General features: G+C 44.4%; 1 protein-coding gene across 6 annotated transcripts in view; it reads left to right on the top strand.

Moving 5' to 3' along the window:
• The first annotated feature begins 526 nt into the window (after positions 1–526).
• Positions 527–25,440, top strand: part of PLEKHH1 (pleckstrin homology, MyTH4 and FERM domain containing H1) — an 84,029-nt gene continuing 59,115 nt past the window's right edge. For 2 of the 6 annotated variants that reach the window (XM_073348419.1, XM_073348417.1), the window contains exons 1-2: positions 10,125–10,311; positions 23,671–23,733. In XM_073348419.1, coding sequence (XP_073204520.1) covers positions 10,186–10,311; positions 23,671–23,733 — 189 coding nt within the window. In that variant the 5' untranslated portion in view covers positions 10,125–10,185. Of the gene's footprint in view, positions 859–1,011; positions 1,196–10,123; positions 10,312–23,670; positions 23,734–25,440 lie in introns of those variants that run through there. The other 4 variants (XM_073348415.1, XM_073348418.1, XM_073348416.1 and 1 more) reach the window with 4 other exon arrangements.

The following is a 25,440-nucleotide window of genomic DNA, read 5'->3' as shown; positions in this document are numbered from 1 at the left end:
TATGGACGAGGGACCTCATGCTGCTGAGTTTAGAGGGGATTCTAGGTGCAGTCAAGGAACCAACGCTGGATTTATTTCCCGGTATACAAGAGGCAAAGAAGAAGAGTCTGCCCTCCAGACATGCCTGCTAGGTTGGGGGAGTTCCCCAGCCTGCCTAGCTGTGTCCAAAAATGCCTCAGGGCGTTTGGGCGGAGCTGCAGCTGAAGGTGCAATGCTGGTGAACCTGCATTGAGTGGAGGCCGAGTAAACGGATCTTGTCCAAGCAGGTGGAAAAGGAGGCAACCAGAAGTGGCTGAGCCGCAGTTATTGGGGCCCACATAAAGCAGGTGGCCAGTTTTCTTTACAACTATTCAGTGCCATTTTCCACTCAGCCCCCCAAAGTGCCAGAGGGTGGGTGCGTGGGGCTGAAGGCTGGGTCCAATCCAGGCTTTTCAATATTTCAGTTCTCGCTGGAGAATCCGTCTGGCCCGGCTGCCTCCCCGCAGGGCCAGAGAAGGGGTTAAAAGCGCGGGGCCGATGATGTCAGTTCCTGTGCTGCTTTGGAGGGCTGCCCCTGCTATTGGAGCCAGGCTCTCCCGCTTTAAGGCGAGCGGAGCGCCCGGGAGCATGGCACAGCGCTGAATGGGACGGAGACGAGCAGCGCGTGGATACGGGAGCGCCCCAGGGGAGCCGCGCGCCTCGCCGGCTGCGGGAGCGCCCCAGGAGCAGGGCCCCGCTCCGCCCCGCTCCTCAGCGCCAGACCCCAAGAACAACACAAGGTCAGCCGCTGGGAGCTCTTCATGCCTCGGAGCCGTCCCCGTGCCTCCCCGGCCGGCTACTTGGGCTGCTCAGCTCCTGCCCATGAGCAGCCTGCCGCAGGTGAGGGCGGGAGGCTGCTGTCCCCGGGCAGTGCCCGCACCTGACTGCCAAGCAGCCTCCAGCCGGAGCGTCGGGCGCTGGTTGTTCGCGCTTCTGCGCGGAGAAGCCAGGCGGGGGCTTCTGCGGGGTCTTTGGGAGGTGTCGCCGCGGGGGCTCGCGCTGGCCCGGGGGTGGTAGTGTGCGAGCGGCGGTGTGTGGCGCGTCCTAGGCGAGGCCCCCTGGGTAGGATTAGTAAACTGCAGGAGGGGCCAGGAGAAGGCTGTAGCTCAAGGGAGAAATCCAGTTCATGGGGGCCCTCCGGCTAGCCCGGGGCCATGGAGAACAACGTCCTTACAGAGTAAGTGACAAACCGCCTCTCCCTTCATAGCGTCCCCCCTCCACTTCATCCCTCTGGCATGGCTAGAAAGGGGGGCCCGCCCCACTCCTTTCCTCAGTTGACCCAACCTGCCCTTTGGCGCGTAGACCGGCCTCTTTCGCCTTATTCATTCCCCTGCTTTGATTCACCCGGGATTTGCGAGCCAGCAGTGACAGACGTGAGGGACACCCTCGCCAGCCTGGCTTTCTCGGTGACTCCGAAACATCCCCCGACGGGAAAACCGAGGAACGGCGTGAAGGGCTGGGGGGGGGGGGGGACAGGATGCTCGAGAAGAGGCGTTAGATTAATGGGGGGGTTCGGCGCTGAGTGCTGACTGGAGCCAGGAGGAGCCTCCTGCTGCTCAGCTGAGACACAGCAAGCACCTTCGCTGACTCCTTTTTGGGAGCCTTCGAAACAGCCCGAGCTGAACTGCGCCTCAGGGGAGAGAATCTGGGGCATTGTCCGCGCAGTTCCAAGCATTTCCACTTTATTCTTTTACACTGACTGGCTGATTCGAACATCACCGACCAGCAGGTGCTTAAGCAGATGCTCTAGCGTGGAGAAATGTGTAGTTGAGATATGGAAATATTGTCTCTGTGGCTTTCATTTTTGTAGGGAATAAAAATTCACAATAAAAAAGGATTGATTCTCCTAACACTACATGCATGGAGATCTTCACTTTAGAACTTTTACAGTCATCTTGCTTGATCACTTTGTTCTTCATCATTTTCAAAAGGCTTTTAGTGGAAAATATAGATGCTCTCTAGATCAAGGCTAGAACATCAGAAAGTGCAGGGATGTTAGGTGGTCCTACTAGAGAGTCACAGATTAATCACAAAGTTCTGATCCAGATTTGTATTTCCCAAAATTGGAATTGGACCTAGGTCCCCTAATTTTTGGATCCAGAGTTTGGAGTCAGGCTCATCTTTGCTGTTACTCAAAAATTTTATAGCTGCAGCAAAGATTTTTTTAAAATTAGGTGCCTAAAGCTAGGTTCTTACATCCATATTTATGCACTTAATAAGTGGCCTCATATTCAAAAGTGCTAAGTGCCAAGCAGCTCCTGTTGAAGTCAATGAGAGCTGTTGGATACTCAGCACCTTGATTTAATCAGGCCACTTATTTAAGTGTGTACATATGGATTTAAGAATGTAGCTTTAGACCCCTAGTTTTGAAAAGCCTGCCCCTATTAAATTAAGCAGCTGCTTTCTATTTCACAGGTATTGAGAATGCTGTTACATCTGAATTTTTAGTTAACATCCCTAATAACTTTTTTCCATTAGGGGGATTAGGCAGTTGTTGTTGTTGTTGTTTTAAAGCAAAAATATCCCAAATATTTCATATGGGGTAAAATCAAATTAGGAAAACGAACAGTTCAGCCATATAATTAGATTGTGTGGATTTTCCATCACAGTCTTTAAATCCAAATTGGATATTTTCTAAATGCTATGTTATAGCTCAACCCAGAAGTTATGGGCTATATGCCAAAATTACTGGGTGAGGTTCTATGGCCTGTGTTAAAAGGAGGTCAGACTAGATGATCATAACAATCCCTTTTGGCCTTAAAATCTATGCATGAAGATGTCAGGCTAAAATCTGTTTATGCCAGTATAAAAAGAGAGCAGCGTTTCACTTATGATCTCTGTCCAAAGAGCCACATTAGAACACAGTTCTAACTTCATTGATAAGGCAGCGTAGTTATACAGTGTTGTTCAACCTTTCGTGACCATTGCACGAGCACTGGCTTTAAAGTAATGGTGTATATCAGGCACTAGAGATGTAAACACTGATGTAGTGGTGAGTGTGCCTAGGAGACTGTGACTATATGTATGTGTATGCTGTAGGTGAGAATGATATACCTGCTGTATTGGGCTGTGCAAAATGTGATGTGGAGAGGAGTGAGCTCTTATTTTGGAATAGTTTTTAGGTCTGGGGCTTGTAGAATGTTATTCTTTGAACAGGTCTGTTACTTGCATGCCCCACAATACAATGCAGATCCTGAGCAATGTCATTCCCCTGTATTAAATGAACATGCATTTTGATGTGGAACTCTAATTCACAGATCATGTGAAAATATGGGCAGGTCAGCCCAGCTTGTGGGGAGGAGGGATGGGACACTGGGGCTTAGGGCTTCAGCCCCAGGTCGGGGTAGGGGTTGGGTTGCAAGGGCTCCCTCAGGTTTGAAAATATTTACGGGCTCCAGACTACTTCAGCTGAACTTAAGTTCTGATCCCAAGTCTTCTAAGGTTTATAGATGAAGGCAGAAGACTCAGAGGTGATTACATCTAGAGGAACAAGTTCTCTCTTTCTATCTTGTGATGGTAGACTTAAAGATCATGATGTTCAGGGATTTTGCCTCACTTTTTTTGAATTCTTGTTCTCTCACTTAGGCCCCAGTTCAGCAAAGCAATTAAGTGTGTGCTTAAGTGTAAGCATGTGAGGTCCCATTGAAGTAAACTGGATTATTTACTTACTTACTCAAGGACATACTTAACTGTGCTTTGCTGGTTTGGGGGCTCAGTAACTAAAAGCCGTGTCTTTGAATATTTTTGCCTTCCACTAGTTTGTTATTGTAGGATTACACAAGTAGGTGAGGCAGCACGCACCAGTTCATTATTGTAAGGTTGCTTGTGGATTCTAGGTGGTTGAATTCAATGATTCTACTTCATTTTGTATGTAAGACTCCTCATGCATATATTTGGAAAACAAACCTTAAAAAAAAAAAAAAATCAGAACTTTGCAAGCAGTTACTGAAGAGACAAATAAAGCAGGTCAAATGCAGGGTTTTTGACCCATGGCTGTGACCTTTACACAGTTCTGTTTTATCTCTTTAGATGTGAACAAGGACATAGGATTGTGGATGTTTTGTCTTTCAGCTCTAGTTTGTTCCCACTGAGGGATGGAAGAATCTGTGTCTATTGCAATAGCTGGATTGTCTGGGTAATGGGTCCACTGTTGCAGTACTAAGATAAAACACCACATCCTCCCTGAAAATTGTTCTTGGAATCTGATACCTGAGGAAACTGGGAGCCAAACTTTTAAGTGTCTAAACTACAGTGAAATACTGGGCTTGTACTTTCCACCTTCCCCCTGCTCACCCACCCTTACTAGCATCATTTTATGGTGTTTCATGGTAATGCACCAAAATGTCTTTGTAACCAGTGCTTAATTTGTAATTAAAGAGGTGCCAGGGTTCAAGCTGGGCAGCCTGAGAGTGGTGGCTGCTGACTGGTGCCCGGCTCTGAAGGCAGCACCACCGCCAGCAGGAGCACAGAAGTAAGGGTGGCATGGTATGGTATTTCCACCCTTATTCTGCACTATGGCTGATGCCTGCGCTGCCTTTAGAGCAGGGTGGCTGGAGAGGCAGTTGCTGGCTGGGAGCCCAGAGGTGCCGGGACTATGAACTGCCAAACCTAGAGGTGCCAGAGCTCAGACCTGGCAAACCCCAGCACAAATTAAGCACTGATTGTAACACTTTGGTGTGCGTTAGGGTGTATGTGTGAGTGAGAGAACTTCATCTGGATTGGAAGATGCTAGATTGACAGCCTTGGATATTTAAGCCATCTATTTATGGATTGCACAATAAAGGAACAGTATAGGCATACCATACTCCACCCCCAGTCTGGGAAAGAGCACTTGCAGGGTGTGAAAGGAATTCAGTAGGTGACCCCATTCATTTTAGCCTCTCTGCTGAGACTGTCAACAAGACCACCACCTAACAACAATGGTGTTGGTAGTGTATATGATATGGACAGCTGACCTCTGGGAACTGAAGTGAACTGTAGCAACCAGCTCATGCCAGAAGGTGATAGACTTGAGTACCTCATTGTAGCCTGCATAGGTACAGATATGATTATTGCTCATGAAATTATCCAAAAATTTAAAACTCAAGTTATTTATACCTTCCATATTTTCATCCAGAGTGTTTTAACAAAGGTGGATACATTTTTATTACTCCTCCATTTATAGGTTGGGAAGGATGGGGGTGGAAATGAAGCGCAGGGAGATAATGTTTAGTATCCTAGTATGAGTCAACAGCAGAGCTGGCAGGAGAGCCCAGGTCTCTTGATGCATAGCTCTCTGCATTGAATGAGTGGACTATCTTCTCTGTAACACCTTAAACCTCCACTGCAGGTTTCTTAAGGTCTTTGGTTAAAAATTTATCCCAACTATTTAGCACTCTGCACCCTAAATAGCAAGTAAGCTCCCAAAGTCCCTGCTACCACTGCCTAGATCCAGCTGTGTTCCCTCTGTGTGCAATAACTTTTAATAAGTTTGCTGAGGCTGCCTCTCTTTCTGTTCTCAAACAGCCTACTTCCCATTGTAAAGAAATCACCCTTATTTTACAGCTGCTATATTAGGACACAATAGGTCCCCTAAATCCATGAAAAATTGTCAGGGTCCTCCAGACACAATTTTTCTCAGCCCCCTATACTGCCAACCTACTTTGGCTAGATTTTACTTCTTTTAAGTAAAGAAGGTCACATGGTATTATTTCTGTTTCCTGATTGGGAACCATTCCAGGAGTTATACTCCTCCAATGTAAGTACTTGCAACTGAAAGTTCAAAATTCAGAATAGTTGTAGAAAGTATATAGTGCTGTAAATTCACTGTTTTGGCAACCATTCATGCTAGTAAACTTATGCATTAGAATATTTGTGGGATACGAACATGAAAGAGGTGCAGTCAAAGGACAAAACAAATCCCAAGTTTTAGTCAAGCAAATATTTGGGGAACGTATTTAAGGTATTTGCCCAGCTCTACCAAAAGGTCGTCTTCATCCTTGATTACTCAGACTGTGTTAGGCATGTGATCCTGAGGAGAGGGAATGGGGACATTATAGTTTGCAAACGGAAGCATAAACTTAGTTGAATATGCTTCAGTCTGGGTAACCGTGCCAGTTTCTCCAAAAGCCTAATGAATGAGGCTTTATCTCCCCTATTCTCTGCAACACTTGAATAGCTTGCAGCCAAAGGTTTGCCCTAGCATGACAGCAGTCACGGAGGAGGACACTAAGCCCCTGGCCTCCTAATGAAGTGGAATCTCTGGCTATGTGAACTTTAAATATTTAGTCAAGAGACAAATATGTCTGTGTCCGTCCCTATCCCCCATCCTCCCAGTCTTCCCCACATAGCAGCAGGTTTTCATGGTTTAGATTCCCACAGCCTGCCAATGTGTAAGTCCTGCTGGGAAAGGTTACAGTGCAGCAGCAGTCAAAAAAGCTAACAGACTATTGGGAATCATCAGGAAAGGGATAGATAATAAGACGGGAAAATATCATACTGCCTCTATATAAATCCATGGTACACCCACATCTTGAATACTGCATGCAGATCTGGTTGCCCCATCTCAAAAAAGATATATTGGAAAAAGTACAGAGAAGGGCAACAAAAATGATTAGGGGCAGGGAACAGCTTCCATATCAGGAGAGATTAATAAAACTGGGACTTTTCAGCTTGGAAAAAAGACAACTAAGGAGGGATATGATAGAGGTCTATAAAATCGTGAGTGGTGTAGAGAAAGTAAATAAGGACGTGCTAGTTACTCATAACACAAGAACTAGGGATCACCAAATGAAATTCAAAGGTATCAGGTTTAAAACAAACAAAAGGAAGTATTTCTTCACACAATGCACAGTCAACCTGTGGAACTTTTAGCCTTCACAACACCCTCTGGCAAAGACTATAACAGGGTTCAAAAAAGAACTAGATAAATTCATGGAGGATAAGTCCATCAATAGCCATTAGCCAGGATGGGCAGGGATGCAAAACCATGCTCTGATGTGTCCCTAATTTCTGTTTGCTAGAAGCTGGGACTGGGCGACAGGGGATGGATCACTTGATGATTACCTGTTCTGTTCATTCCCTCTGAAGCACCTGGCATTGGCCACTGTCAGAAGACCAGAAACTGGGCTAGATAGACCCTTGGTCTGACCCAGTATGGCTGTTCTTATGTTCATACAATCTCCGTAAAGTTATTTACTAATACATCACATTGCATATTCAACCATAACTCTGTCCCCACATCCCTGCTCAGCCACAGAATATAGACTAGGAACTCTCTTACCCACCCATTCTGCACTCTAGACTGCTAATATGGTTACAGATTTTCAGACCACCACCAACTCATCACATTTAGTTCATAGATCCAACTGCAGAACATCCTCCCACTCAGTTCATCTACCCACTATTAACTAGAAGCACCAGCATCCTATTTTCTGTATAAAGACCAGAAACTGGACCTTCTCTAATCCCAAAGTACTGACAACATATTGCGTTTTATTCTCATTTACAGTCCAGAAGTACCTGTCCCCAACTCACTATTCCACTGAGTCAGGATAGATTGAGTTTTCTATCTGTCCTCCTCCTGTTGACTGGAAATCTCAGCATGCCTTTCCAATTCACCCTATTTCTGTGAGTGAGAAGTCCTATTTTCCAGTTCATCCAACCCATTTAAGATACAAAGGGACCGGACCAAGTGTGTAATGTACATGCTTGGTGGCACTGGTGCTAGAGTGGACCAAGCTGCCCAGGAGTGGCTCTAGGAGGGATTGTGCTTAGGGAAGCACAATCCATCCTGGCTCTCTTCAGTGACAAGAGGAACTACTCTCTCCTAGACTCCCACTCAGAATCTGGGATATTGGTTCATCAGGGGCCATTTGCTAAAAATTCAGATCAGTGTTCAAATTTTGAACATCCCCAAGTGGATGTGTTCAGAGAACTATCCACAATGACTACAAGCTCTCTTTTTAGAGTGGTAATAGCTAATTTTAGACCCCATTTTATATGTATAGCTTGGATTATGTTGTCCAATGTGCATTGATTTGCATTTATCAACATTGAATTTCATCTGCCATTTTATTGCCCAGTCATCCAGTTTTGTGAGATCCCTTTGTAACTCTTCGCAGTCTGCTTTGGACTTAATTATCTTGAGTATTTGTGTATCATCTGTGAATTTTGCAACCTCACTGTTTACCCATTTTTTCCAGATCATTTATGAATACGTTGAATAGTACTGGTCTCAGTACAGATCCCTGGGAGACACCACTATTTACCTCTCTCCATTCTGAAAACTGACCATTTATTCCTACCCTTTGTTTCCTGTCTTTTAGCCAGTTACTGATCCATGAGAGGACTTTCACTCTTATCCCATGACTACTAACTTCGCTTAAGAGTCTTTTCTAAAGGACCTTGTCAAAGGCTTTCTGGAAGTTGAAGTATACTATATCCATATACCCTTGTCCCCATGCTTGTTGACCCCCCTCAAAGAATTCTAGTAGATTAGAGAGGCATGACTTCCCTTTACAAAAACCATGTTGACTCTTCCCCCAACAAATTGTGTTCATCTATGTGTCTGATAATTCTGTTCTTTAATATAGCTTCAAACAATTTGTCTGGTCCTGAAGTTAGGCTTACTGGCCTGTAATTGCCAGGATTGCCTCTGGAGCCTCTTTTAAAAACTGGCATCACATTAGCCAGCCTCCAGCCATCTGGTACAGAAGCTGATTTAAATGATAGGTTACCTACCACAGTTAGTGGTTCTGCAATTTCTCATTTTAGTTCCTTCAGAACTCTTGAGTGAATACCATCTGATCCTCGTGACTTATTACTGTTTAATATATCAATTTGTTCCAAACTTCCTCCAATGACACCTCAATCTGGGACAGTTCCTCAGATTTGTCACCTAAAAAGAATGGGTCAGGTTTGGGAATCTCCCTCACGTCCTCCTCCATGAAGACCCACGTAAAGAATTAATTTAGTCTCTCTGTAATGGCCTTATCGTCCTTGAGTGGTCCTTTAGCATCTCTATTGTCTAGTGGCCCCACTGGTTGTTTAGCAGGCTTCCTGCTTCTGATATACTTAAACATTTTTTTTCCTGTTACTTTTTGAGTCTTTGGCTAGCTGTTCTTCAAATTCTTTTTTGGCCTTCCTAATAGTTAAAAGTTAGGATAGTTAAAATCCCCCATTATTATTGCGTTTTTAAAATTTGTATAGCCTCTCAAATTTCCCTGAGCATTTCATTGCCACTATCCCCATCCTGGTCAGGTGGTCGGTAGTATGTCCCTACTGCTATATTCTTATTATTCAAGCATGGAATTACTATCCATAGAGATTCCATGGTACAGTGTGATTTGTTTAAGATTTTTACTTCATTTGACTTTCACATATTTGACTTTCACATTTCTTTCACATATAATGCCACTCCCCCACCAATATGCCTAGTCTGTCCTTCCGATATATTGTACCTTAGTATTACTATGTCCGATCGATTATCCTCATTCCATCAAGTGTCTGTGATGCTTATTATATTAATCTCACTTAATATGAGGCACTCAAGTTCACCCATCTTAGATTTTAGACTTCTAGCATTTGTGTATAAGCACTTTAAAAAAAATTGTCACTTTTTTGCTGTCTGCCATTATGTGATGTAATTGAATGGGACTCTTTCATTTGACTGTTTCTCATCAGATCCTACACGTATTTTATCATCTTCGATCCTCTCCTCCTTACTATATTACTTACTGCTATAATTAATAGATTGTCCCCAAAGGAATGTCTCAGTCCCAACCATGTGCTCCTCTCAGCTGTCGGCTTTCCCCCAGCTCTTAGTTTAAAAACCTTAACATTAACAAAGCTTTGTCTCATGATGGTCCATGTTGACTACCAGTCCTAGTGGCTGTGCTGGAGGTCTTGTGTTAAAGGTAGGATGGCTTCAAGAGGACACCCCACAATAGCATGGTGGAAACCTACATTATTCAACTCTCTACATAGTAGGCTAAAGCCAAAAGCTTTGGGAGAAGGCATCTCCCCTACATGCCCTCGGACAGGAACTAATGGAGGAAAAACCCTGCCAGGATAATCATTTCAAAGTTTGTATTTTTCTTTTCTCAGTTTGTTGTTTTTTTTTTTTGTTTTTTTTTTTTTTTAAAGAGTACTTTGGAGGATCTGCCTAAGGAGACGAAGAGCTTTGCCATGGCAGAGCTTGCAATGGAGAACAGCAGCTGCATGGACTGGCAGAAACGGTGCCTCGCATTGGAATCCCAGCTCTTCAAATTCCGTCTGCAGGCTAGCAAGATCCGAGAGTTACTAGCTGAAAAGGTGAGGCCAAAGCTATGTACTAGAACATGTCTACCTACCTATTACTGGGCTATGCAGTGAAATCAATGAGCAAGAACAATCAGTCAGTTGTACTACATCTGGACCTAATTCCCACTTACACTATAGTCACTTTATATTGTTAAAGAGCCTGATGGTGATGTGCCTCCCAGCTGTGGTATAAAGTGGCATTAGTGTAAATGAAAATTGGGTCCTGTGCATCTGACCTATTATACCATCAGACTCATTTAATGCAAAGGCTCCTTAGTGGCTCACTGGAATTTAATATTTTAAATTTTCACCTCTGGAGACCTTTGAGATTTTGTCTCAAGTCACAAATGAAAGGAGTTTTGCAGGCTTATTCCAGCTTCTTGTTTATCCACACCACCACACAGTCTGGCACAATTGGCAGTCTCTATCCAGGGAATGACTCTGACTACTGTAGGGCATAGACACAATAGCAGAGTTGATTTGGATCTTGGGCCAACAATAGTGGAGGATGCTGTAGGTCCAGATTGGGTTGGTATTAGAAGAGCTTAGAGGGGTACAGAACTATGCTGTATTGTTGTGACAGTTGTGTCAGGTCCCAGGCCAAAACGGTCAAGGGGAACAGCCGCTCAGGACTAAGACGCATTATCAGTGTTGTGCAGGGGAAGCTTGTACAGCACCTTTCTGTCTTAAAAAAAACTACTTTTTGTCTGTCCCTCACTTTCTTGTCCACTAAATTCACTCAAAGTTGGGGAGGAAGAGAGAAGGAGGTTTTTACTTTTGATATTCTGTGTTACACACCCACCCACCCACCTCTGGATTTCTTTTTCTCTGAGATTATATTTTTTAATTTATCAGTGTTTTGAAGAGGGGAAAACACCATCTGTCTGGAAAGTGAGATTGAAATGCTCTGGTAACAGCAGGTTTATTTATGTTCTGCAGAGGGCTGCAAGTCAAAGCTCATTCCTTGAACTCTTCATGTGAAATTATTTCCTGCTAGTGTAGCTCTAGTAACTGCCTTTCTACAGGTTCCCACAAAGCATAAGGCACAGGATTAACCTTTAGAAATTAAGAATAGTACTTTCAGCCACATGCATTTTTGCTGGGACCCCTTTTATTAACCTCATGTCTGTATTAATACAGCTTATAGTTTGCTTTTGATTCCCTCACTGGATCCAACGTGGTTTATGATAATCCAATTTAAGAGGGTTCAGCCAATCAGTTATTTGTATGGTGGTAGCAATTTCCTTCAGTCACAGTTAAGTAGGCAAGCTGCAGACATCCTAACACTTTTTTAATCTGTCCCTGATGATAATTGTGACCTACATCAGTTTTGCTCCATTTTACATTAGGAACCCTTGTTTGTACATTCCTTCAGAAAGCACAGTTATCTCAACCCCTGTAGTGATTTTCAATCTTACTTTCACTTTAATTACATTTGCACTAACATGATATAGAGCGTTCCAGTCCTGTTCACTTCACACTTCATACAGGTCGGAGAAACTCTCAGCTCACTTCATTTTGGGAAGGCAGCATCTGGGCTGAGCTCCTCCAAGGCCTGTCCATACTGGGGACACTTTCTAACCAGTTTTAAAGCCAGGCAGCTAAGCAAACTTTATGCACTGTACAGAGCCAGAGCGTAGGCCTGGTATTAAGGCAGCCAGACCAGCTTTTATGACACCAAGGAAATCTAAGCCTCATTTCTTAGGCTGTGTATAGCCACTTCCTAGTTTTATTTCTTTCCATGGAAATTCTTAGACTAAATCCACATCAAACTAATGAAACTGTTTATTAAATCTCCTTCTGGAGCATGAACACACCATACGCCTGTTTGACTCTCCCCTCCATAGAGCCTTTGATGAAAATCCTGGCCAAGGACAGTGGGATAGTCACCTGCTTCAGGGAGCCCCCTGCTATGGAAAGGGAAGTGACTCTGGGGCTAATCCAGCCCTTCAGTCAAAGCAATAGGCCCTTTGTTCCCTAATCTCAACAGTTTGGTTCAGTGATCAAGTTACTCTGTAACCAGCTGTATGGCTTTGTGATGTGGTTTAATGAAAGGTCAAAGAGCGGGGCCCCATATACTTAACGTATATCAGGAGGGGAGAGGAGAGGAGGACAAGTTAAGGGTCAGGTTTCAGGACATATGTGAACTTGCTTGTCCAAGTGAAGTTTTACAGTACACAGTGCCCCTGCTGAATACAGATTCTCCACCATCTGATCGTGGTTAGGTGGCCTGGGTCAGGGGTTCAATCTCTCTGAACTGGAAGACTGTCTGCAGACTCACTCACTCCTCATTCACAGTCTCTTACCAGCCTTGTAGCAACTATGGCAATTGCTTACATGGAAAGGGTATATTAGGAGAGCATCTGTTTGTTTAGCTGAAGGTAATAAGTGTTCTTTTTGAGGAGAGAGAATCCTACTGTCTGTTTTTGCTCTTCATTTCAGCTCTTCCTCCCTCTCTCTGTTCTGGTTCTTCCTCTTCCCCAACCCCTACCCCACCTCTTCTGAGAATGTCTGTCTCTCCTTCTCCTGTACCACACAGATTTCTCTTTCAGCTGGTACCTCTCCTTCCCCTGGTCCTGACAGCACTAAGGATCGGATCACAAACAAATGCACACAACCCAAATATTTTTCTCTGTTCATCTATTAAACAGATGAATGGAAATTGCCAAGGGGTGTCAGTTTGGGATGATGTGAAGGGGACACTTATCCACTGAATGGGAGTAAGCATTTGCCCTCTACATCCCCAGCACACTCATTTCACATAGGCCAGTCGTACTGCCTGGGCTGCCTCATTCCCTTCTTTCCTGGACATTCCTCACTTGCTGGTGGCTGGCTCCTCTTCCTTCTTTTCAGCTGCTAGTACAGTCCTCCAGGCTCTTCTTTACAATGAAGACCCTGAACTACGTATAAGCTGTTGAAAACAAGGAGGACCAGCATGATATAACTGACCAGCATTCTGCAGATGACCACGAAGTGCCTTATAGATTCCCAGTAGTCCCACAAGCCTCCATTTGGGAACCACTGGCCTACGTGAAATGAGTGTGCTGGGGATGTAGAGGGCAAATGCTTACTCCCATTCAGTGGATAAGTGTCCCCTTCACATCATCCCAAACTGACACCCCTTGGCAATTTCCATTCATCTGTTTAATAGATGAACAGAGAAAAATATTTGGGTTGTGTGCATTTGTTTGTGATCTGATCCTTAGTGCTGTCAGGACAAGGACACTCATCTCTAGGGCTCTATGATGAGGGACTAGAACAGTGTTTTCTCAGCTCCCATATATCTTTCCCTCCCACACACCCCTGCTCCAAATCTCTTCCCCCTCCCCTCACTGCAGAGTAGAACCCCTCTGTGTGCCAAAATTGCTACCTTATCACCCTGAGTGGACAGTCTCTTGCAACTCAGCTCAGACCTACTTCCTGGAAGTCCCTACTTTTGCCAAGTTGTTCATGAGAAGTATCAATGTAATGGTTACGGAGATATCAGAACAGTGACACTTTAATATATACAGTTTTAGTAAATTTGTTCAGCCATATAAAACCACTCCTGCTCCTATTGAAGATCATGGCAAAATTAACTGGCACCAGTTATGGAACTTTATCTGAAATTTTTAAAAAGAAAAAAAAATTGCCCAAAAAGAAATAGCTATTGCATAATTTAAGACAATACAAATATTTCCATTTTTTTTTATTCCAAGGGAAATAAGTTGTTAAGCAACCATCCCTTTAGAGCATTTGCAACCTAAACATTATAGCACTGAGAGAACTGGAAAGTGACCAGAGTGAAACTGACCAGTCTAGCATTGCTATCCAAGTGAGGTGAAGTGAAAATACTCCACAGGTAGTGTTGCCAATTTTAGCACAAGTCTTGTAATATTTGATATTTCTTACTTAGATTGTAAACTCTTTAGGCCAGGGACAGCCTAGCACCATGCATTCCTGGTCCATGGCTGCAGTTCCCAAGTGCTAGGGTAATACAAATGATAATGAAGCCTTGCCTGTTAGAATCAAGAGAATCTCAGCTTTCAAAAATGTTTAGCCCTCATAGCTGTGGATAAAAGTTTGAAAAAGTGAACCACATGTACTGTAAAGACTCGGAAACCAGAAGGCAAATAAAGAGTTTGGGTTTTTAAGCCAATCTAATGATATTTTGGGGGATCTGATCTGACTAATGATTTTTGAACCCTTGTGGCTGGTAATACTCTACATTCTATGATGCAAATACATTAAATGTTAAAAAGGGTTTCAGACTGAGTAATCTACAGTGCTGCTTGTAACATAAGGAATGTTTATAAAGCTAATACAATTTAACCCAGTGTCCTTTCCATGCAGTTTTGGACAGAGGAAGTGGAGTTGCACTTGTGAGGTTACGTATTGACAGCCTGATCCCATGGAAACTTAACTATATGAGTAAAGTTACTAAGATTTAGGTGTTTGTAGAATCAGGTCCTTAATAACTATGTCAAAGATACTAAAATACCATGTCTTTATGAGAAAGTTCTGCATTCCCCTCAGCCCACCATAGGTGCTAGAGACTGGGTTCTAGGAGTATGTGTACATCATCAGGGATTGTGTGTCTTTGGTACAGGCATTTATTTCCACTCTCTGGGTTTCTCACACACAGAGGGGGATAATCATCTGTTGGTGAGTGACATGGCAGACTGTTGCCATGGCAGCATGATGACCTGGTTACAAGTGAGCTGTGGGCCTCTCAGAAAAAAGAACACACAAAAAAGCTGAGCAACAAATTAACTTTAAGCCTTGGTTTTATTTTGAATGCCTGACTGAACATATGAGCAGAGGTCTGTTCATGTACGTGGCAGGCAGGTTCCTTTAGAGGGACCAGTTGCATGGCTTCTCACTTGTTCGTATGGAAGAGGGATGCATCTTATAGCAATCCTTTGAAAAGCCTCTTATACGCTCGGGTTTAATATGGCCATGGGGCTTTGACGCAGCTTCATTTTGAGACATTTGAATGACAAATCTTTGCCTTTCTGTAGCATATGCAGGAGATAGCATGGGATAATGGTGGAAGTACAGGAATGGAGTTGGGAGAGAGGCCTTTTAATCCTGGTTCTTCAACTGATTTGCTGTGTGTCTGGGGACAAGTCATTTCATCAGTGTGACTCAGTTTCCCTATCTGTATAATTATGAAGTATTTTCAGATTTTAAAATGGAAGAAGCTATATAAATACTAAGTATTATTAATTCCCCTAGGAATATCAAAGAGCCTTACAAACAGGAGTATATTAAGTCTCATCGCAGGCCCTGTGAATTAGGTGATACACAACCGGTTAGTACAGGAAGTGAAGACTATCAGTTCACTTTAAACTGCATGGGGAGTTAGGGTGTCAGAAATTAACTCATCTGTAATTTAGCCTGGTCACCTCAATCTTACAGAAAGTGTATGGAATCTTTAGTGACCACAAGTAGTCATGACCTCAGTTTTATATCCTTCAAAAGTCACCAGTTAGAGTAGTACTAAGCCAGCTACCATGATGCTACTTCAGAGGGAAGAAAAGCCAATACTTCCTGAAAAATCATGAGTTTTCTTGGAAATCTATCATCCAGGTCCTGACCTGCTCCAGTCCTGCTTATCTTGTGGGAGATAATGGTATCACAGCAGGAAGAGTTAATTCTGCAGGAATTAATAGATGGTTACATACCTAGGATATTCAACAGCATCTGGTAAAGACCCAAATCCAGGATGACAAGTTCCAAAGGTACACTCAGCAAGAGAGCATGGGTGCATTTTGAGCTGTCAACTCCATGCTCATTTGAATCATAAGGTGGGGGATGTTTCTATAAAATTAAGCAATACAGGCAAGGGGAGAAAAGTCACAGAAATGCCCATCTTGGGGGTAACAGTGAGGGCATAAAGCCCTTTCCTCCGCTGACTCTAACACAATGGTCATCCAGCATTGATTTTTGTTCCACATTTAAAGTGTCCCTAGTTTGCATGTAGCCCATACTGGTAGCTGTCAGAAGCTATTACCATTTGGCGGTGGCTATTCAGTGGCTTACTGTATGACAAATGTATTGGTGAATCTCCAGTCTTAGTGGATTTATGTTCATATGACAAGACCCACCACTACCATTAACACTAAATAGCCTCCAAGTTGACTTCTCTGCCAAGATTACCAAGGACTGATTGGCCAGGAATCAGAACAGGTGCAGCATGGATAGTAGCCAGGCAAGCTTCCATAACATTTCCCTGCTGAACTATTCCATCCTCACCTAGACGGATTACCTTTACAAGCTGGAGAGGAGTCAGGCTCCATGGCCCATTAAAGCCTTGGCCTCTTGGCTGAGAACACTGAAAATGAGGGGAATTTAGTGCTCATTGTGATATTTTATGCTAGCCCTACCAAACATTAAGTTTAGTGTATGTAATTTTGTTTGCTGTTTGATCATTAAAATGGGTGTACGCGCACACACACCCCCCCCCCCCTCTGCTACCTTCCATCTGAGGATATGAATATGCTCTACAATAATTAAACTAGTGCTTACAATCCCTCTGTCTGGTGGGGAGTAACATCATTCTCATTTTACATATGGGGACACTTGGGCCCAGAAGTGTTTATGACTGCATTTTCAAGAAGATGGCACTAATTTTAGGTGATCAGCTTGAGATGCTTAAAGCCCAATTTTTCCAAGGGACTGATCTGCTGCTCCCACTAACTTTAATTGCTCTTTACATTTTGTCCTCTGTCACACATCATTTCAGAGATAAATAGAGCCCAGCTGTGACAGGTTCGGTCACAGAGACCCCCTTGCGACTGTCACCTGATGTGCTGAGACTACCTCTGAGCCTGTTTTCCCTGCCAGCTTGGGACTCTAGAACCCTGCCTTGTTGAGCCAGACATGCTAGCCTGCTGTAACACAGACTCAGGTCTGGTCCATGCCCCCAAAGCTGCAGACTTAACTGAAAACAGCTTAGCAGGTCACCTGCCTCCAGTACCCGAACACTCAGCTCCCAATGGGATCCAAACCCCAAATAAATCCATTTTACTCTGTATAAAGCTTAGAGGGGGTAAACTCATAAAGTGTCTGCCCTCTATAACACTGATAGAGAAAGATGTACAGCTGTTTGCTCCCCCAGATATTAATCACTTACTCTGGGTTCATTAATAAACAAAAGTGATTTTATTAAGCATAAAAAGTAGGATTTAAGTGGTTTCAAGTAATAACAGACAGAACAAAGTAAGTCACCAAGCAAAAACATGCAAGTCTAAGCCTAATACATTAAGAAACTGATTACAGATAATATCTCACCCTCAGAGATGTTCCAATAAGCTTCTTTCACAGACTAGACTCCTTCCTGGTCTGGGCCCAATCCTTTCTGTGGTACAGTCCTTGTTACTTCCAGCAGACAGCTAAGGTGGAAAGCGGGGGTTTTCTCATGACTGCCCCACACTCCCCTGTCCTGCTCCATCCCTTTTTATAGTTTTGGCACAAGGTGGGAATCTTTTGTCTCTCTGGGTCCCCACCCCTCCTTCTAAATGAAAAAGTACCAGATTTAAGATGGATTCCAGTATCAGGTGACATGGTCACATGTCCTGCGAGACCTCATTCTTCATTACACACCCACGGGCTAGCCCACCCCACACCTTTACAGAAAGGCTTGCAGGTAAATAAACCATCTACAACCAGTTGTTCTAGTCAATGGGAGCCATCAAGATTCTAATCCACCATTAATGGCCCACACTTTGCATAATTACAATAGGACCTCAGAGTTATACTTCATATTTCTAACTTCAGATACAAGAACGATGCATACATACAAATAGGATGAACACTCAGTACATTATAAGCTTTGTAATGATACCTTACAAGAGACCTTTTGCATAAAGCATATTCCAGTTACATCATATTCATAAGCATATTTCCATAAAGCATATGGAGTGCAATGTCACACCAGGTATCCCTGTTCTTAGTTCTTTGTGTAACGCACACACCTCTTGGGTGTGGTGTTCTGTCCCATCTCGTGGCACTGAGGCCACTTAGAGAGAGAGATAAAATAAGTCTGCTCTACAGCCTTAGGTAACAGCCAGTTGGCTTTTAGCTCTTGTGGTAGAGGCTAATGCACTAAGCTCCAGAGGCCCCAGGTTTGATCCCGCCTGCCAGCGACTGGGGTCTGTCAGTATTACATGAGCTCAACTACAACTGTCTATCTGCTACCACCTGCTTCTGCCTCATAGAATATTAGGGTTGGAAGAGACCTCAGGAGGTCATCTAGTCCAATCCCCTCCTCAAAGCAGGACCAACACCAACTAAATTATCCCAGCCAAGGCTTTGTCAAGCTGGGCCTTAAAAACCTCTGAGGACGGAGATTCCACCACCATCCTCGGTAACCCATTCCAGTGCTTCACCACCCTCCTAGTGAAATAGTGTTTCCTAATATCCAACCTAGACCTCCCGCCACTGCAACTTGAGACCATTGCGTCTTGTTCTGTCATCTGCCACCACTGGGAACAGCCTAGCTCCATCCTGTTTGGAACCCCCCTTCAGGTCATTGAAGGCTGCTATCAAATTCCCCCTCGCTCTTCTCTTCTGCAGACTAAATAACCCCAGTTCCCTCAGCCTCTCATCATAAATCATGTGCCCCAGTCCCCTAATCATTTTTGTTGTTCTCCACTGGACTCTCCAAATTTGTCCTCATGCCTTCTTCTATAAGGACATTAGGAAGTACTGGAAGCTTCATATGCGAACATGTTCTTGTGAGGCTTCCAACATTTTTTGCAGACCCAGGATGGATTAAGACTAAATCATAGTACCCAGAACTACCAAAAGGCTACCCCAAAACCCTGTCGCCTCCCCAGAACAGTCTCTTGCTCCTACCACTTCTCTCCTAGAGAGCTTGTCTTCTACTCTGAGTTATTGATCTTTCTCTCAAGTGAGGCAGCTGACCAGCAGCAAACAGCTGTGCATAGAACTGCCATCTGCTGCTTCATACTCATCGCTTTGTCCAGGCTCCCTGTGATATTGGGCCCTGGATTCCAAGGGTCTGGGTTTAATCTCATCTTGTGCAGACTGAAGAGTTTGGGACAAGCATCTAAGTTTTGGGAATTTAGATAAACTGAATCTTTCACAGTTCACCCCTACTGCAAAGAATATATTTGGAAAAGGGGACAGGGAACATATGAGTCAAGTAGTAGTCCATATTGCAAAAGCATCCACCAATGCTGTTGCTGTAGTAAAGCAAGAGGGAATGAAAGGTCCATGTGTTTCCTAGGTGCTGTCTCTGGCCTCCAGGTTTTCCTGGCACGGAGTCAACTCTCCAGGGAAATGTTATGGGAATGGAGCAAGCTCTCAAACACAGCCCTGTGAACACAAAGGGTCTCCAGGACCCTATCCTACAGCTCTGTGTTTTTCTCCAGTAGGAGGATCAGTAAGTGTGCAAATATTACTTTGTTGAGAGAGAGAGAGAGAGATAGGAGCTGGGAAGGACTAGCTAAAGCTTGAGAGGGATCAAAGCCAGACAGGCTCTGAAGGAAGGAGTTCTTGACAGTGCTGAATGTTTCCATAGAAGAGGCTAAAGCCCTGGGGATGACACTGTTGAAGAACAACAAAGAGTCCAGTGGCATCTTAAAGACTAACAGATTTATTTGAGCATAAGCTTTCGTGGGTAAAACCCCCACTTCTTCAGATGCATGGAGTGAAAATTACAGATACAGACATAAATATACTGGCACATGAAGAGAAGGGAGTTACCTGAGGTTACCTGGTCTGTTAGTCTTTAAGGTGCCACTGGACTCCTTGTTGTTTTTGTGGATACAGACTAACACGGCTACCCCCTGATCCTTGACACTGTTGAAGAAGGGAAATAAGAACTGAACTTTATTTGGGCTTGATTCAAGCCCAAAATGTAGGTTTTATTAGAAGTGATGGCAGTTACAGAACTGAATGTAAACAAATATGTCCCTGAAATAAAGAATCTACTCATTTTAGGAGAGAACAGATATAAACCTTCCCCTGAAGCATCTCTGAAAATCTAGACCCAGCACCTTTGTACTAGAGCAGTGGTTCTCAAAGCCAGTCCGCCGCTTGTTCAGGGAAAGCCCCTGGCGTGCCGGACCGTTTTGTTTACCCCAATGGGGACTGCAGGACGGGTGGCCAGCACGTCCCTTGGCTTGTGCTGCTTCATGCAGCCCCCATTCACCTGGAGCGGTGAACCGCGGCCAGTGGGAGTCGCGATTGGCCGAACCTGTGGACGCAGCAGAGCACACTGTACTAGAGCACTGGAACCAGGAAATGAAATTGGTTAGAATACTCTGAGTACATTTCCCAGATCTGAGAAAGAGCTCTGTGTATTTGGAAACTTGTCTCTCTCACCAAACAGAAGTTGGTGTTGGTCCTATAAGTTATTACCTCACCCACCTTGTCTCTCTAGGATACTGCCACAGAAGGAGTGGAGGTAGTTTGTGCCTCTTCTATTTAGAGGGTTATGAGCAGTGCTTAATTTGTGCCAGGACTTGCCAAGGCTGAGCCCCAGCTCTTCTGGGCTTGTTGAGTCAGTTATGAAAGTTAAAAAAAAAAAAATTGCTTCAGCCCCAGCACCTCTTTCATTGCAAATTAAGTACTGGTTCTGAGGCAGGGATGGGATGGGGGTATGACCAGGGTGAGGGCGATCCTGAAGGCTGCCCTAAGTTGTGTCACTGATGGGTTTTGAAGAACACAATCACTGGGATACAGGTCTGCCTAGCTTATACCCCATCACATTTTACACCCAACACATTTTGGGCTGCTGCAGAGACAGCACAGAGGCGGCAGAGCCTGATTTGTGCCTGGCACAGGGCCCCTTGACAGTGGGGATATGCACTGACAGGCCTTACTCCTGTCCTATCACAAGGGGAATGATAAACTGAGTCTTCTGTTAATAATGATGTGAATCTGACCCTCTGGTTTGACTATCCTAGCTGATTGAAATGCAAATGGAGGAAATGTGGCATCAATAGTGAAAAGTAAATTAGTTAGTGCTGAATCAATGCTACAGCATGCTGTTAGGATGTGCTGTGCTCCTTACCTGCTAACATTTGAGAGCTACAAAAAGGGATACATGAAAAGAAAAATAGGGACATTCTTTTAAATGCCACTGAAATTATGGAAAAGTCTTGTAGAATTTAGAAGGGATGAAACCAACAGAATCTTTACAGACCTTTAGTTAGGGATCCAAAGAAAAAATTCAAAAAAGTTATAGAATTTAATAGAGAGTGAGGTTTTTCTGTGTTTTTTTGAACTATCCTGTAGAATTCTATAGCAGGGATATAATTAGGGCCTGTAACAGGGTCCTCTGCCCGCCCCTCTTCCTGGGGCCCGCTAACTGCCCCAATAAAGCTCAGAGAGGCTTCCTGTTATGCAGCACCTTTGACTTTATTTACACACACAGTTCTCCCACCATTAGTGTTGAGCTACGTACAAGGCTTACAGGATTAGTTCCCTCCTTCCCAAGCAATCAGCCCACAGCCAGAAGACTGCCCATTCTCCTGGTAGCCCCCCTTCATACTGGCTCCCAGCCCTCATAACTACTGGCTTGTCAGGCCCGCAGGTGGAGCCAATCCCCAGGCCAGGAATCATGCCTGTTACACCAGTCCGAATCTATTCCTCTTGATTGGAGCTGGCTGAGCAGGGGCTAATTAGGTGCTTTTGCAGCAGCACCTTGCTACATGGCCCTACCAAATTCACAGCCATGAAAAACGCATCGTGGACTGTGAAATCTGGTGTGTGTGTCCGTTCCCCCCCCCCCCCCCCCCCGGTGAAATCTGGTCTTTTGTGTGCTTTTACCCTATACTATACAGATTTCATGGGGGAGACCAACGTTTCTCAAATTAAGGGTCCTGACCCAAAAGGGAGTTGCAGGGGGTTCGCAATACCACCATCCTTACTTCTGAGCTGCCTTCAGTGCTGGGTGACTGGAGACCAGCGGCTGTTGGCTGGGAGCCTAGGTCTGAAGGCAGAACTGCTGCCAGAACAGCGCAGAAGGAAAGGTGGCAAATACCATACCAGGCCATCCTTACTTCCACGCTGCTGCTGGTGGCAGCTCTGCCTTCAGAGCTGGGTTTCCGGCCAGTCCCGCCGCTCTCTAGCTGCCCAGCTCTGAAAGCACTGCCACCACCAGCAGCAGCACAGAAGTAAGGGTAGTGGTACTTCAACCCTCCCGCGCCCCCTGCAATAACCTTGCGACCCCCCCAACTCCTTTTTGGATCAGGACCCCTACAATTATACCACCTTGAAATTTTAGATTTAAATAGCTGAAATCATGAAATTTATGATTTTTAAAATCCTATGACTGTGGAATTAACCAAAATGGACCATGAATTTAGTAGGGGCCTAGATACAATTCACTATCAAAGTCTATAGAAAGTTTACAGTTTCTGTTAACTCTATAGGGGTTCTATAGTGGTTTGGAATAATAGAGTGAAAAAACCCTATACTTTGTGCTATAAGTAGGGCCTGTAGGGACAGCTGGCATGTGTGTTAGTTGCCGGGGTGCCACTTCTTGCTTCAATTGTCCAACAGAGGTTGTAACCACTTGTAAAGCCTATGATATTTTTGGCAAAAATAGGCCCTACACCAAATTCTAGCTTGGGTAACTACATTCTGCCTCTAAATCCTCTCTCCAGTTTAAACTGGATACAGTTGACTTCATATTTTATCGTTACATAGTTATGTAGTGTGTTAACTAGTTGTTGTGTTTCACTCCAGACATGGCTGCATTTCACTGAAGGTGAAGGAATTCCTGTATGTTTAGGATTAAATTCCATACTCTTTAATCAAGCAGAGACATCCATTGACTTTGCTGTGAGCTTTCCTTCAATTAAGGACCAGTTAGTTAAATTCTTTGGGATAAAAGGTACAATAGGAATGTTAAATGATCATTAACCTGTAGCGTTGGTGAGATTAGGGGCTGCTTTTGTAGCTAGACCACAGTATCTACTCGACCTATTTAGATTTAGATAGTGTATGTAGCCTACTGGGAGCCATTCAGAGCTGTATTCAGTTTTATTTCCCCCTATTAAAGAGTCACTGTTTGGAGAAAGCACAGGAAAGAAGGATGGGCTATAGCCACACTACTTGCAGAGACAACCCACCAAGTATAAATTGCAGAGGCGGGTCAGGGCACCAGGGATGTTCCTTTGACCCATGTAATGAATGGTGAAGCTCACTAATGAGGAAATGGTTCTTGCAAATCCAAAAGGGGTGGCAGGGTAGGCTGGGGGAGATCAAAGATCTTTGTTTCCTGGTCAGAGCTGTCCAGTTAACCCCATGAATGCCAAAGATCAAAGTTCCTGTTAAAGAAACCAGCAGCTTATGAGTAAAAAAAAAATTAATGATTCTGCTCACTGTCAAATCTCTTTTCTGGCCGTGAAGATGCAGGAGCTGGAGCAGAGAGTAGTCGAGGCAGAGCAGAGGGCTGAGAATGCAGAAAAACAGGTAAGAGGTTCTCCAACACTGACACTGTTATGAACCCAGCAAGCCTGCACTCTTAATAGTCTCCAAACCACTGTAGAGAGAGCACCCAACATTATGAAGCTTCACTGGGGAGACACTTATTACAGAGCAATGAATTAATATTTCTGGTCCTGCCCCGCTATCCTCCTGCCTGAGTTTCAAGGGTGGCCCTAAAGGAGTTAAGCCCAACACATGACACCTGCATTTCAGTTCTGCAACCAAAATAGTTGAAGAATCCTGCAGAGAAGCTGCACCTTTACCTACAGATCTGTGGCATGGAGGCAGATAAGCCAATGGAGTGACTAATTGTCACACAGTATGTCACACTGGACCACAGAATAACAGCGGGCTATTGCAGATCAAGATTGAAGTGCAATGTTGGGGCACCATAGAGGCTGTAAAACACAGTGCAATACACAGGAATGCTGTTGTGAGACTGACTTATTTCCTGGCCCCAATCCCATGACATTGCTCAAGATTACAAGATATTATATACCTATGTCACGTTGCATGGGGGTCAGTATCCACTGGTTCCTGTTTTAGGGGCCTCAGAGTGGAATAGCCGGCGCTACTGCAGTTCAGGATTGAAGTACATTGACATAGCTTTTAGAGGGAAGCTTGCATTGCCCCAGGAGCATCATCTCCTCTCTTCCAGGAGCCCCATATCACTCCAGAGAAGTAACAAAATAGCTTAAATTCCAGACCCATTAGCCCTCATGTGGGATTCTCTGACCCTGGTGCAGTTTTTCCAAAGTGAAAGCAAGTGTACTATGAAATGTAAACAAGCAACATCTCAACTAGAAACATCCCAACCCCCAATAAAATTATACTGTGTGTGAAGTTAACAATGAGCTGGTCCCCGTGCAAAATGTCTGGGTTGTTGGCACCATGCTATCAGAGGTTCCTCTCCTCCCCCTGCTCCCTGTGAACAGCTCATTCTTGAATGCTGAGATGATAATGGCAGAAGTGAGTGGGCAGCGGATTAGGAAAGGATTGAGCATGGGACTGTAACACAGGTCAGTGGGTGAGACAGGCAAAGAGATTGTAGCTATTGCTATTGTTGAGGTCACTAGACCACCTGGTGACTTAATTAAAAGGTAATGGCCTTGATTCAGCCTTGCTGACACAGAGGTGGCAATTGCACCCCCTGAACCAGCAGAGCAATGGCATCTACCTCTCCTCTCCAGGTGTTCTGCCAGGACAGCATTGTTTTACATTCCAGCCAAGGCTCTGTAGGAAACCCACTAACAGAGGCTGACCCTTCTAGCCGATTCTTCCCACTTTCTGGGAAAAACAAGCCCGTTCTGTACTTCTGGCAGAGTGGAGATTCTTCAGGTTGGTGGTGTGTGCCACTGTGACTGACCCTTACCGTAGCACACTTTCCACCAGTGAGAGGCCTGCAGCCCAGGCTGTACTGCCATACATGGGCAGAACCCAGGGGAGTGACTTGGGCCCCAAAAGTTGCTGCTTTTCCAACAGCACTACCCATATCAATATCGAGAGAGAAGCAGCTTTTCAGTAGAAATGCTTTAATTACATCCAACAGCTTTAGGAAGTGGAGCTGCCCCTCCCACAAACAGGTATATTCTGGGTGAATAAGAAGCATTTGGCAAATGAAAGGGCTCCCCATGGAGTTTAGAGTCTTTTGTTTTCTTTCACCCCATGAAACTGGCTGTTTGGATTGCTAAT

This window comes from Lepidochelys kempii, chromosome 6, assembly GCF_965140265.1.
Source record: "Lepidochelys kempii isolate rLepKem1 chromosome 6, rLepKem1.hap2, whole genome shotgun sequence".
Classification (NCBI taxonomy): Eukaryota; Metazoa; Chordata; order Testudines; family Cheloniidae; genus Lepidochelys; species Lepidochelys kempii.
The sequence above is the reverse complement of the archived record's forward strand: the minus strand, read 5'-3'. Positions and strand labels throughout refer to the sequence as shown.